Raw genomic sequence first — 14,562 nt, 5'->3', positions numbered from 1 at the left:
CTGTATATCCCAGGCTGGAGTGCAGGGGTGCGATCTTGGCTCACTGCAATCTCCAGCTCCCGGATACAAGCGATTCTCCTGCCTCAGCCTCCTGAGTAGCTGGGATTACAGGCGCATGTCACCACCCCCAACTAATTGATTTGTATTTTTATTAGTGACAGAGTTTCACCATGTTGGCCAGGATGGTCTCGATTTCTTGACCTCGTGATCCGCCCGCCTCAGCCTCCCAAAGTGCTGGGATTACAGACGTGAGCCACCGCACCTGGCCTACAACATCTTTTGTTTGCAGTAGCATTGTTTTGAGAGGCAATGTTCTATGGGACTGAAGACCACAGGCTTGGAGTTAAATTGTCTGAATTCAAATTCTGTCTCCACTATTTGCTGGCTGTGTGATCTTGGGAAACTTGATCTCTTCAAGTCTTTATCATATTTAGCACACAGTGAGCATGCAGTAACATGAGTGATTACTACTGTCTTAGCAGTTCTGCTTCTCAGGGTTTATTTAAATAAACAGATGTACTTGGATTTCTTTGCTTTGTATGCCATTTGAAACTGGATTTCTCCTCATACCACAAAAGATAAAGTTAAGGAACTGGATGATCTGATTTATAGTCTACTAACTGCTTTTTCTAGTGTTTGCCCACATATCTGTGTTGGTGAAATACTGTGTATCATACCCTAAGTCAGTGTTACATTGAAGAGATAACTTCAGGTAGGTAAATATAATTGCTTAAGTGTCCTAAACAAGCATATGATTTTTTCTTTCTCTTTTTTTTTGGCAGGAAATCCTTTTGTACTATTGCTCATTCATACTTGTTCATCAAAGCCTGGATTCTTTAAGGACAGAATTTACCTCTAAACAGAAAGATGGAAACTAACATACATTTATTCTGCCAGGTATTTAAAACAGTTTCTAAAGATTTCTTCTTTTTAAAATTAGTTTATATTACCTCATATTCATGATCAGTAAGCAAATTCATAGAGTAATAGTTATAAGGAACTGGCTGAATAACTGAGATGACTTTTGAGTCATTTTAGTGAACATATATTGAACTCCCATCCCAACAACCCATATAATACTGAGAGATCTTCTGTGGTGTACAATGAGAGTATTTTGGTGGATAAGTTTTGTGGAGATCAAAAGGGTTAAACTTACATGAGAGGTTGTAGATAATGTAATTAATGATGTGAGAGTATAACCAAAAAATAATGTAGAGGACATCAAATTTCTTTAGTCATCTTATCTGTGCTTCAGATTTTTATGCCCTTCTGTCTTTTTAGATGCCTCCGCCTTTTTTTTTTTTTTTTTTGCTAGTATTCTGTCAAATAAGACAAATTTTTTCAAATAAAAACAAATCTGGACTTAGTAAGCAGAGACTTTATTCAAAATAATTATTGCAAGGGAAGAAAGGGACTATTGAAATTGGAAGAGGAGGAGGACTATTGCAATGGGAAGAATGCTGTGACTCTAAGATCTGCAGGTGTCTCAAGGGTTGGGCAGGAGTTTTCTTTTATAGAGAGAGGCTGGAAAGAACCAGGTGTGGGGAAACGGGATGAAACAGTAGAATGATTATATAAGTAAATTGGAGAGTATTTTATCATGAAGTCAGTCTATTTTGTTCTGATTATCAGTGGGGATAAAACAATTCAGCTAATAATTTATGATGCAAAGAAAGGGAATTTTGAGGGTGTGTGTCTTGCATTGTCATAAGTAAACAAGGGGGGCATTCCAGAGTCTTACCTAAGTCATATGGGGAGGGGTGGTTTACAGTAAGCCATTTTCCAGAACACAAAAGGGTGGGGGGATTCCTTTAACCCTCACTGTTTTCTGGGAGTTTAGGGCTCAAGTGAAATTCAGCATTGTCAATTGAGAGTCCTAATCTTTTAAATTTATCCTTGTAGAAGATCTGACGCTACTGTGTAAAACATATACCTATAATATAGTCTGAAAAATAATCTCAGAGACTTGAAAAGTGCTGAGATATGTACTTTATATCATATATATACACATATATACATTTAAAGTTTACCTTTTTATACTTACTACTTTGTTGATTTTGCCCTTATAAAATGATTTTGAAGATGAATTCTTAAAAATTAATATTAAAGTATCATACCAGTTTGTTTTCCTTAGACTGTGTAATTTATACTTCCCAGATGGCTTACCTTTTACTACAGTGTTTCCAAGATTCTTTTCTTCTTCTGTGTCAAAACCTTCTACTCACTCTTCGTTTTCATTCACTTGGCCTTTGGTAACAGGTTTTTCTGTCTTTTTAGATTTCCTACCCCTTTTCCCCCTCTGCTTTCTATTTTGGGTCATTTTTTTCAATCTCTTTAGGAATCCGTTCATCATTTATAATACACATCTCATCAAGGCAGCAAATCGAATTGCCTTTTTGAAACAATCTAAAGGTATGCCTTTGTTATAAGACAAATGATGCAGAGTCTAAAAGTCACTGAAATAGTTCTGCTAATTTCCATCCTGTGGAAATAGAGATTCTCTCTAAACTTTCTTGGTAATCTTTATAAATTGTCTGTGTGATCTTCAGGGTCAACTTTGGGTTCAGAGGCTCAGGACTAATACACCTTTGATCGACTGGATGCTGCCAGGTGTCTTAAGCAAACAGCCAAATTTCAGGAGAGAATATTTCCAACTGCATTCCTCTTTTTCTAAACATGTTTATTGTCACTAAGTGGTGAAGTCTGGGCTTTTAGTGTACCTGTTACCTGAATAGTATATGTTGTACCCAACAGGTAGTTTTTCATCCTTCACTTCCCTGCCCCCTCTCCACTTCTGAATCTCTATCACTCTATATGCCTTTTTGGATCCATAGCTTAGCTCCCATTTATAAATGAGAATATGTGGCATTTGTTTTTTTGTTCCTGAGTTACTTCACTTAGGATAATGGCCTCCAGTTTCATCCAAGTTGCTGCAAAAGACATTATTTTGTTCTTTTTTATGGATGAGTAGTATTCCATAGTATATATACCACATTTTCTTTAACCTCTCATCAGTTGATGGACACTTAGGTTGGTTCCATACCTTTGGTATTGTGAATTGTGCTGAGATAAACATATATGTTAGGTGTTTTTGTTTTTGTTTTTTTCTGATACAATGACTTTTTTTTCCCTTTGGGTAGGTACCCAGTAGTGGGATTGCTGGATTGAATGATAGATCAACCTTTATTTATTTGAGAAATCTCCATATTGTTTTCTGTGGAAATTATACTAATTTACATTCCCACTAGCAGCATATAAATTTTCCCTTTTCATTCCATCTGCACCAACATCTATTGTTTTTTGACTTGTTAATAATGGCCATTCTGGCTGGGGTAAGGTGATATCTCACTGTGGTTTTAATTTGCATTTCCCTGGTGATTGGTGATGTTGAGCATTTTTCATATATTTGTTGACTGTATATCTTCTTTTGAGAAATATCTGTTCAGGTTATTTTCCCACTTTTTAATGGGAGTACTTGTGGTTTTTCTGCTGATTTGTTTGAATTCCTTGTAAATTCTATATATTAGTCCTTTGTTGGATGTATAGTGTGCAAATATTTTCTCCCATTCTGTTGGTTGTCTGTTTACTGTGTTGATTATTATTTTTGCCCTAAAATCCTCTGTGCTTTAGCTATTTACTTCTCCTTCCCCCATCTCCTGGCAAACACTGGTTTTTTACCATCTCCATAGTTTTGCCTTTTCCAGAATGTTGTATAGTTGGAGTTATACAATATGGAACCATTCAGGTCGGGCTTTTTTCACTTAATGTGCGTTTAAAGTTTTAAAATGTATTTTCAAGACCTGATAGCTCGTTTCTTTTTAGCACTAAATAATATCCCATTCTCTACATTTAACACAGTTTACTTATTAATTACTGAAGGACATCTTGATTGCTTTCAAGTTTTGGTAATTATGAGTACAGCTGCTATAAACATCCAATTGTAGGTTTTTATGTGGAAATAAAGTTTCAACTTGTTTGAGTAAATACCAACAAGTACAATAGTTAAATTGTATGGTAAAAGCATGTTTAGTTTTGTAAGAAACTGCCAAACTGTCTTCCAAAGTGGTCGTACCATTTTGCATTCCCATTGGCAATGATGAGAGTTCTTGCTTCACGTCCTTGCCAGCATTTGTTGTTGTCAGTGTTTTGGATTATTGCCATTCTTTTTCCTTAATTGAGTTTTTTATTATTATTTTAAATTGACAAATAATAATTGTGTGTATTTATGGGGCATAATGTAGTATTTTGATCTATGTATACATTATAGAAATAGTTAATCTAGCTATTAACATATTCATTACCAACTTATTTTTTTGTGGTAAGAACATAAACAATATTTTAGTGATTTTGAAGTATATATTATTTATTAACCATGTTCACCATACAATGCATTAGATCACTAAAAGTTGTTCCTCCAGTCTAACTGAAACTCTGTACCCTTTGATCAATGTCTTCCCATTCCCCATCCCTCTTCCTCCTTCAAACCTCTCCACCCCACAACCTCTGATAACCATCTTTCTACTCCCTGTTTCTATGAGAACAACATTTTTAGATTTCACATGTAAGTGAGATCATATAGTGTTTGTCTTTCTGTGCCTCTTATTTTGCTTAGCATAATGTCTTCCAGTTCTATCCATGTTATGGTGAATGACAGAGTTTCCTTCTTTTTAAAAGCTGTATAGTATTCATTTGTGTATATTCACCACATTTTCTTCATGTATCCATTTGTTGATGGACACTTAGGTTATTTTATATCTTGGCTATTGTGAATAATGCTGAAATGAATATGGGAGTTGAAATGAATAATTTCAATTCCTTTGGATATGTATCCAGAAATGGGATTGCTGGATCATGTGGTAATTCTGTTTTTAGGTTTTGAAGAACCTCCATACTGTTTTCTAGAATGGCTGTACTAACATTCATACCAACAGTGTGCAGATGTTCCCTTTTCTCCACATCCTTGCCAACACTTGTTTCCTTTGTCTTTTTGATAATAGCTATTCTAACAGAATATCTAACAGAATAGTGTGAGATGATATCTCATTGTGGTTTTATTTTGCATTTCCCTAATAATTAGTGATATTGAGCATTTTTTCACAAACCTGTAGGCCATTTGTATGTCTTCTTTTGAGAATGTCTGTTCAGATCCTTCACACATTTTTTAATTGGATAGTTTGTTTTCTTGCTTGAATTGAGTTCCCTATGTAATTTGGGTATAAACCCCTTAACCCCTTAACAGATGTAGGGTTTGCAAATATTTTCTCCCCTTCTGTGGGTTGTTTCTCCCCTGTTGATTGTTTCCCTTGCTGTATAGAAGCTTTTTAGTTTCATATAATCCCATTTTCCATTTTTGCTTTTGTTGCCTGTGCTTATAGAGTCTTATCCAACAAATCATTCCCCAGACCAATGTGGTAGAGCTTTTCCCCCATCTTCTTGTAACTTTACAGTTTTAGGTCTTGTGTTTAAATATTTAATGCATTTTAAATTTATTTTTGTATATGGTGTGAGATGATGTCCCAATTTCATTTTTCTTCAGGGGATATCCAGTTTTCCCAATGCCATTTATTGAAGAGACTGTTCTTTCCCCATTGTATGTACTTGGCACCTTTGTTGAAAATCAGCTGAATGTAAATATTTGGAAAATTTCTAGGCTTTCTATCGTGTCCTATTGGTTGGTGTGTCTGTTTTTATGCCAGTAACATTCTGTTTTGATTACTATAGCTTTATAATCGTTTTGAAATTAGGAAGTGTGATGCCTCCAACTTTGTTCTTTTTGCTTAAAATTCCTTTGGCTGTATGGGGTGTTTTCTGGTTCCATATGAATTTTGGAATTTTTTGATTTCTGTGAAAAATGACATTGGAATTTTGAGAGAAATTGCATTGAATCTGTGAACAGCATTGGATAGTATGGACATTTAAACAATATTAATTTTTTGAATCTATGAACTTGGGCTATTTTCTCATTTATTTGTGTCTTCTTCAGTTTCTTTTATCAAAGTTTTATAGTTTTTTTTGTTAAAATTTCATCATTCTAACAGGTCTATAATGGTGTTTCCTTTTAATTTGCAGTTCCCTAATCCCATTATAATTTTGAGCTTCTTTTCATGTCATTATTTACCATGTTTGTGTACATCTTCTTTGGTGAGGTATCTGTTCAAGTCTTTAGCTCATTTTAAAATTGAGTTCATTTTTATTATGTTTTAAGAGTTCTTTGTATATTTTGGATAACAGTTATTTATCAGATATGTCTTTTGAAAACATTTTCTCCCAGTCTGTGACTTCTCCTTCCATTGTCTTGATATGGTGTCTTTCACAGAGCAGAAGCTTTTAATTTAAATGAAGTTTAACTTACTGATTATTTTTTTCATGGCTCATGGCTTTGGTTTGTATCTAAAATCGAGTTAATTTTTATAATAAAAATACTACTTTGCAAAGAGTATGATAAACTTTTGTACCTTGCTTGGCAAAGAGTATGATAATCTTTTGTACCTTGATACCTTAAGAGCTAGATCCAGGCTGGGAGAGGTAGCTCATGCCTGTAGTCCTAGCACATTGGGAGGCTGAGGTGGGAGGACTGCTTGAGCTCAGAAGTTTGAGACCAGCCTTGGCAATGTAGAGAGACCTCATCTCTACAAATAATTAAAAAATTAGCCAGGCGTGATGGTGCATGTCTGTGGTCTCAGCTTCTCAGGAGGCTGAGGTGGGAGAATTGCTTGAGCCTGGGAGGTCAAGGCAGCAGTGAGCCATGATTGCACTACTGCACTCCACCCTAGGCAACAAAAAGAGACGCTGTCTCAAAAAAAGAAAAATTGCTAGATTAAATAACTGTTAGATATATTAATACATGATGTTCATTTTATAGCTGTATAGTGCACTATGGAAAATTGGAGTTATTTAGAGTATGTACTGAATCTGGAAAAATAATACACTAGTGAGTAAAACCTTTTTCATCAAAATTCTCTTCGGTAGCACTATTTGAGAAAGAATATCGATCTAAAATGAATGATTTGACCCAGAATTTCATATTTAATATGTATGTGCAAAGATGACATGCTTGATTGTAGCTCTTATATTCCCCAGGCAGAGGAAAATATTGACTTCTTAGATGATGGCTCTAATTCTTTTGCAACTGGCTTGCCATCAGGAACTATTAACCACAAGAAATACATCAAGTTTTCTAAAACAATAGAGAAGAAAATTTCACCGGAAGTTAGGAGTTTGAGCCCAGAATATAAAAAAATGTAAGTTAAAAACTCTGAACTTACTTTATTGAATTATTCTTTTGCAAGTTAAGAGTGCCAAAACGTAGCTTATGTGTTCTCATAATGTACCGTGTGTATAGGATCATACATATTTGTGGTCATTCTTTCAGTAGCATAATTTTAACTCCTAAATAGCTGTTCTTACATTTTTTCTGACTTCTCTCGCAACCATGTGGAAGTCTATAGGCTTCCATGTTGTCTAAGTCAGTTCTCACATTGTTTTAAAGAACTACTTGAGACTAGGTAATTTATAAAGAAAAGAGGTTTAATTGCTCATGGTTCTGCAGACATTACAGGAAGCAAGGCTGGGGAAGCCTCAGGAAACTTAGAGTCATGGTGGAAGGGGACGGGGGAGCAAGCACACCTTCACAAGGCCAGCAGGAGAGAGAATGAAGGGGGAAGTGCCACATACTTTTAAACAAACAGATTTCATGAGAACTCACTCAGTATCATGAGAACAGCAAGTGGGAAATCTGCCTCCATGATCCAGTCACTTCCTACCGGTCTCTCCCCCAACATTGGGGATTACAATTCAACTTGAGATTTGGGTAGGGACACAGAGTCAAACTGTATCACATGTGGAAGCCTATAAGGAAGCTATAAGCTAACTGGAATCATAGGATTCTAGTTAGAGGAGAACAATTATCCATATGTCTGTTAAGTTTGTCTTAAAGAGAATTTAAGAAGGAAACAGAAGGTTCTTTCCTCTTGGCTTGACTTTGTGCCTTCCATGAAATTAAGATATTTGAATCTTTTTTTTTTTTTTAGATAGCGTCTCACTCTGTCACCCAGGCTGGAGTGCAGTGGTGCAACCATGGCTCACTGCAACCTTCACCTCCTGGGTTCAAGTGATTCTTCTGCCTCAGCCTCCCGAATAGCTGGGATTACAGGTGCACGCCATCACACTCGGCCTTTTTTTTTTTTGTTGAGATGGAATCTCACTCTGTTGCCCAGGCTGGAGTGCAGTGGCACGATCTTGGCTCACCGAAAGCTCCACCTCCCGGGTTCAAGCCATTCTCCTGCCTCAGCCTCCCGAGTAGCTGGGATTACAGGCGATCACTACCATGTGTGGCTAATTTTTTGTATTTTTAGTAGAGACGGGTTTTCCCTGTATTAGCCATGATGGTCTCGATCTCCTGACCTTGTGATCTGCCTACCTCGGCCTCCCAAAGTGCTGGGATTACAGGCATTGAGCCACTGCGCCTGGCCAAGCTATTTGAATCTTTCAGCAGTTCTTTCTTGTATGCTGCATTGCCTGGTTGCCTTTTGTTAGTTATAGAAGTTCTAGCATTTTATATGCATGTAGGAGAAATGCTCAATCTGTATTTATTATTATTTATAAAATGACTGAAAAATAAAAAAAGTACAAAAGCCTCTGGGAAAACATTCAGAGCTTATGTCACTTTATCTTTAACTAAATGCTCATCTTACCTGTTGGTGAAACTGGAAATTACCTACACATTCTGATTGGAGAGGCACCTAAATAAAAATCTCCTCTACCTTCCAGAAATCTGTATTTCACTTTTATTTAATCTAACGTTTTCACCACTACTTCTGTTTGGTAGATGGTAAAAGATGAAGCAATTATTTCTAGAAGACTACGATAAAACTTGTTACCTAGGAAGAAAAGGAAGGTCGTGGAAGCATCCCTTTATCTTCTTCCATTAGCATTGTTCAAGATAGGTTAGCACTGTGGAAAGCACATGCCTCAAAAGAATGGGGTACAGTGCATGTTTTCCCTTGTAAGTGCGAGCGAAACAATGGGTACACATGGACATACAGAGTAGAATAATAGACATTGGGACTACAAAAGGGAGGAGGGGTGAGGGTTGAATTTTGTGCTGGGTACACTGAAAGCCTAAACTCACCACAATGCCTATGTGCATGTGAGAAATCTGCACTTGCGCCCTCTAAATATATAAAAATAAAAAAAAATTAAAAATGGGGTACGGGACAAATGTTTTTACTTATTCATTAGGTATACCAAATCATCCTTATTCTATGAAATGTGTGAAGCAGCTCATAATTAAAAAATACACTTATACTTTTGTTTACCTAAATAAGGAAACTGAGGCAAAATTAATATAAGTAGAGAGTTTGTTTGGGTCCAGGTTGAGGACTGCAGCCTGGGAAACACTTGGGAGGTACTCTGGAGAACAAAGGAGAGGTTCAAGTTTTTAAGAAAAAAGGTACCAATCAGGAGATGGGTTGATTACAAAAGTTGTTTTTCAGGAATTCTCACTGGTTTACAGAAATAACATTGATTAGTGATTGGCTATACAGTGCTGAACTGTAATGTATGAATTATGGTATCCAGTGTATGGCATTGTTAGGTTAATTTGTGGCTACTTGGTGACAGTCTAGAGTCCACATAGCAGGCAACTTTGAAATAATTGCTTAGCTCAAGGGGATGTGAGACAGTGACTGCTATCTCATTTTAATGCCTCTTTGGGCCTGATAATTTAAAGAGGCCTTACATTCATCAGATTAAAATTTTATTTTCTTTATCATTTTTTGAAAAAAGGTGAAAGATCAAAAGTCATGTAATGGAGTGGAAGTCATGATTATACTAGAAATAAGAAGGCTCAACTTCAATAAGGATATATGGGGTATATAAAGCACCAGTAAACTGCAAGTTGCAATTCATTAATGGGTCATGAAATCAGTTTAGGAGGTCACTACTAGTTTTTTTTTTTTTTTTCTTTTTTGAGGAAGGAGTTTACTCTGTCACCCTGACTGGAGTGCAGTGGCATGATCATAGCTCATCACAGCCTGGACCTCCTGGGCTTAAGGGATTCTCCTGCCTCAGACTCCTGAGTAGCTAGGATTACAGGTGTGCACCACCATACCTGGCTAATTTTTAAATTTTTTGGAGAGGTGGGGTCTCACTATATTGCCCAGGCTGGTCTTGAACTCCTGGCCTGAAGCAGTCCTCCCAGTTTGGCCTCCCAAAGTGCTGGGATTACAGGTGAGAGCCACTGCAGCTGGTTTACTACTAGTTTTTTTTTTTTTTTTTTTTCCAATAAATAAGTTAGAATAGAATTGAAAACATTAGAGTGCTTTTCCCTCCTCCTCTCTCTCCCTTGCTTTCTACTGCACCTCTACTCTCTGTGTATGTATATTGTACCTCAATAGAAAATGTACTTTTGACTGTAGGTCATAGGCAAAATAGTTGAAAGTCTTTGCTTTGAGACTAGAGGACTGCAGAGGGATCTAATCATTTGGCAGCTTCAGGGAAGTGAAGAGCAAAGTATGGAGGTTCACAGGGTATGAATTTGGGAGATTGGATTTAAAGGGATAGTGTGTCAAAAAAGCAAGATACTTTTTCTTGGAGAAATAAGTCAGAAAAAAAGGAGCAGGGTATGCCGTAAATACATATAATTTTATTTGTCAATTAAAAAATAAATTTAAGAAACAGAATAAATACATGTAATTTTATCTATCAACTTAAAATAAATAAATAAAATTGGAAAAAAAGGCCAAGGTACTTGCTAAGAAAGGGGAGTGGCATGAATTATAATTTTTTTTTTATGTCACAGTTTTGCTTAGGGCTGAGTTCACCTGAAGCTCTCATAGATATAGTCTAGTTAGTCTCTGTCCTGAGGAGTTGTTCTTGAAATTTAAGTCTACCCTGGATTACTTGAAGCACACATAAGAGTATGTGTCTTCTCTTCTAAAATTTAATTCAAATGTAATTCATAATTACATTTTATCTTATTGTTGTATAGTTTATGGCAGTGGTCTCCAGCCTTTTTGGCACTAGGGACTGGTTTCATGGAAGCTAGTTTTTCCACAGACAAGGGGATGGGGAGGAGGCAGGGGTGGTTTCTGGATGAAACTGTTCTGCCTCAGAAGATCATCAGGCATTAGATTCTCATAAGGAGGCACAACCTAGATCGCTTGCATGCACAGTTCACAATAGGGTTTGTGCCCCTATGAGAACCTAATGCTGCCGCTAATCTGACAGGAGGTGGAGCTCAGGTGGTAATGCTTCCTCTCCAGCCACTTACCTCCTACTGTGTGGACCAGTTTTGGTTCACGGCCCAGAGGTTGGGGAACCCTGGTTTATGGAATGTTTGTGTTATGAAAGGTCTTGAGATCGCACCACTGTGCTTTTAGCCTGGGTGACAGAGCAAGACTCTGTCTCAAAAAAAAAAAAAAAAAAAAAAAAAAAAAAAAAAAAAAAAAATTTTTGACAGTCCAATAAGAGGAAAAAGGAGAAAGAAGAGAAACAATAAGAAAGAAGAATGTTGATTAAAAAGAAGTTCAGCTTCTAATGCCCAAACTTTAGTCTTGAAATACCATTTCTTATTAAAAGGCTCTTTAGAAAAATGCTGATTGCATGTCTGTGAAAGGAAATGTACAGTAAGCCTGGAACATCTTGTCTTCCGGAGATAAGGAAACTATTAATAAAAAAGACTGCTACCAGGGCATCATCAGAAGGACTCAAGAGCCTACTTGAAGAGGCTCCCACCTTTTCCTATAAAAGATGAGAAAATTGGAGCATCAATAAGTATAATAATTTCAGGGAATTAAACTGCATCAAATACATTTAAGTCTATGTGTTCAAAATGGTATAAAATTATTTTGTCATTTTTAGAGGTTACAAGTGAGCCAAGTCTTTGTTATGAAAAGTGGTAAATAAAGGAAAACAATAGAGCAATTATCTTGCCTTTCTTTCTTCTTTTTTTAAATCAGTTGAATCTCTCTATATCTTGCCATTCTATATGAAACTGTACCACTGGGCAACCAAACAGTACATGAGAGAAAGTTTCTATTTGTAGAAGTATTCTAGTAGCCAGGCATGGTGGTGTGTGCTTATAGTTCAGTACTCAGGAGGCTGAGGTGGGACAATCACTTGAGCCTGGGAGTTTGAAACTGTAGTGTGTGCTATAATCACACCTGTGGATAGTTACTGCACTCCAGTCTGGGCAACTTAGCAAGATCCCATCTCTACACACAGAAAAAAGAAATATTCTAACTAATGATTGAAGGAATGATGGATTTATAATATAACCACTTTGCAGTCTCTCATGATTTATTATTTTTATTTTTATTTATTTATTTTTGAGACAGAGTCTTGCCCTGTCACCTAGGCTGGAGTGCAGTGGTGCAATCTTGGCTCACAACCTCTGCCTCCCAGGTTCAAGCAATTCTCCTGCCTCAGCCTCCTGAGTAGCTGGAACTACAGCCATGCACCACCACACCTGGCTAATTTTTGTATTATTATTATTATTTTTTTTGTAGAGACAGGGTTTCACCATATTGTCCAGGCTAGTCTTGAACTCCTGACCTCAGGTGATTTGCCCACCTTGGCTTCCCAAAGTGCTGGGATTACAGGCGTGAGCCACCATGCCCAGCCAGTCCCTCATGATTTACTAGATCTAGTTATTATTTATAAGTAGCTGCTAATACCACAAGTAGCCAACTGGACATTATGTGCTTCCTGATGGAATAACATCACCATCACCACCTAGAGAGTGGTTTTGCATCTCCCTCGACTATTGAACTTTAATATGTTCAAGCGTGTAGAATCCTACAGCCATGGTGATACAATCAGCATAATCCTGACTGTGGAAAATCTACAAGACAAATGACCTAGTAATAATAATTATAATGATAGTAAAAGGTATAGAAGGAGAACTTATAGATGAAAAGAAGTTAAAAAGACATTTCAGTCAACTGTGATGCTGGGATTTTATTGAGTCCTGATGCAAAATGTTAAGAAGTTTTATGAAATTTATGAGACAACTGGAAATGTGAATGCTGCCTGTATATTTGATGGTATTAAGAAATTGTTAATTTTTAGCTGTCATATGGTGTTTTTTGTTTTGTTTTGTTTTGTTTTTGAGATGGAGTCATGCTGTGTCACCCAGGTTGGAGTACAGTGACTCGATCTCAGCTCACTTCCCAGGTTCAAGCGATTCTTGTGCCTCAGCCTCCTGAGTAGCTGGGACTACAGGCGTGTGTCACCATGTCTATTTTTTTTTTTTTGGTATTTTTAGTAGAGATGGGGTTTCATCATGTTGGCTAGGCTGGTCTTGAACTTCTGACCTCAAGAAATCTGTTCAGCTTGGCCTCCCAGAGTGCTGGGATTACAGGTATGCGCCACCACACCCAGCCCAATCTCTACAAAAAAAGACACCTTGTAGAGATTTCTATTAAAATCTTTACAGATGAAATAATATACTGTGATTTCTTTCAAAAATAATAAGGGATGGGAACAGGGATGGGATATAGATGGAATAGGATTGGCCACTGTTGAAACTGGGTGATGGGATTCTGTATATTTTTGTATATGTTAGAAAGTTTCCATAATTAAAATTTGAAAAGAATAAGAAAAAGCAAAAAGAAATTCAAGAGTGATTCCAATTTCTGTGTCATTTAGATTTGAAACGTCAGTATTCCTTTGTGGAGAAGAAAAGTCCTCTGATTTTTCAGTAGGAAAAAAAGGTGGGAGAAAGAGTTTACAAGTACAACAGCACAGTAAAAGAACTGAGGTAAATAAAGATTTGGAAATTTTTCTTTTACCTTCAAGTGTTTTCCTTAGCCCTCAAACATTCCCTTATATTTTTTAGTCCAAGTGTTGAAATGTCACAGTCTTAAATATTACTACCTCCTCTTGCTCCTTGTCTTCTCTTCTTCATTCTCCTTTTCCTTCTTCTTAAAAAAAAAAAAAAAAAAAAAAAAAAAAAAAAAATTGAACAAGGAATCTTTCAGGAGCTTATGAAAAATTTGCCTTTTTTTCTATTAAACTTATTTTTTTGTCTTTTTTACTGTGCTCTCTGCTAACATTTTTGCTTTTTTAACAGGAACACTAGGTGTTCTTTTTTTTTTTTTTTTTTTTTTTTTGAGACGGAGTCTCGCTCTGTCACCCAGGCTGGAGTGCAGTGGCGCGATATCCGCTCACTGCAAGCTCCACTGCCTCCCGGGTTCACACCATTCTCCTGCCTCAGCCTCCAGAGAAGCTGGGACTACAGGTGCCCACCACCACCCCCGGCTAATTTTTTGTATTTTTAGTAGAGACGGGGTTTCACCGTGTTCGCCAGGATGGTCTCGATCTCCTGACCTCGTGATCTGCCCGCCTTGGCCTCCCAAAGTGCTGGGATTACAGGCGTGAGCCACTGTGCCCGGCCAACCCTAGGTGTTCTTTGGTTTGTGGCAACATAACTCCCATCTCTGCCTCCATCTTCCCATGAGTCTTCACATGGCTTTTTTTTCCTGTGTCTGTATCTCATCTCCTTCTTCCTTTCTCTTACAAGCATGCCTGTCATTGTATATTTCATTTCAAGATCTTAAC

The 14,562-nt window shown here is 37.0% G+C and overlaps 1 protein-coding gene across 50 annotated transcripts in view; it reads left to right on the top strand.

Annotated features, from left to right (window-relative positions):
* The window catches only part of LOC126939504 (uncharacterized), a 557,395-nt gene continuing 542,833 nt past the window's right edge, over positions 1-14,562 (top strand). For all 50 annotated transcript variants that reach the window (XM_050764859.1, XM_050764858.1, XM_050764860.1 and 47 more), the window contains exons 1-3: positions 1-897; positions 7,081-7,241; positions 13,651-13,762. In XM_050764859.1, coding sequence (XP_050620816.1) covers positions 868-897; positions 7,081-7,241; positions 13,651-13,762 — 303 coding nt within the window. In that variant the 5' untranslated portion in view covers positions 1-867. The remainder of the gene's footprint in view (positions 898-7,080; positions 7,242-13,650; positions 13,763-14,562) is intronic.

This window comes from Macaca thibetana, chromosome 16 (genome assembly GCF_024542745.1).
Source record: "Macaca thibetana thibetana isolate TM-01 chromosome 16, ASM2454274v1, whole genome shotgun sequence".
In the NCBI taxonomy this organism is placed as follows: Eukaryota; Metazoa; Chordata; class Mammalia; order Primates; family Cercopithecidae; genus Macaca; species Macaca thibetana.
Note: the sequence above shows the minus strand (reverse complement) of the source record. Positions and strands in the feature narration are given on the sequence as shown.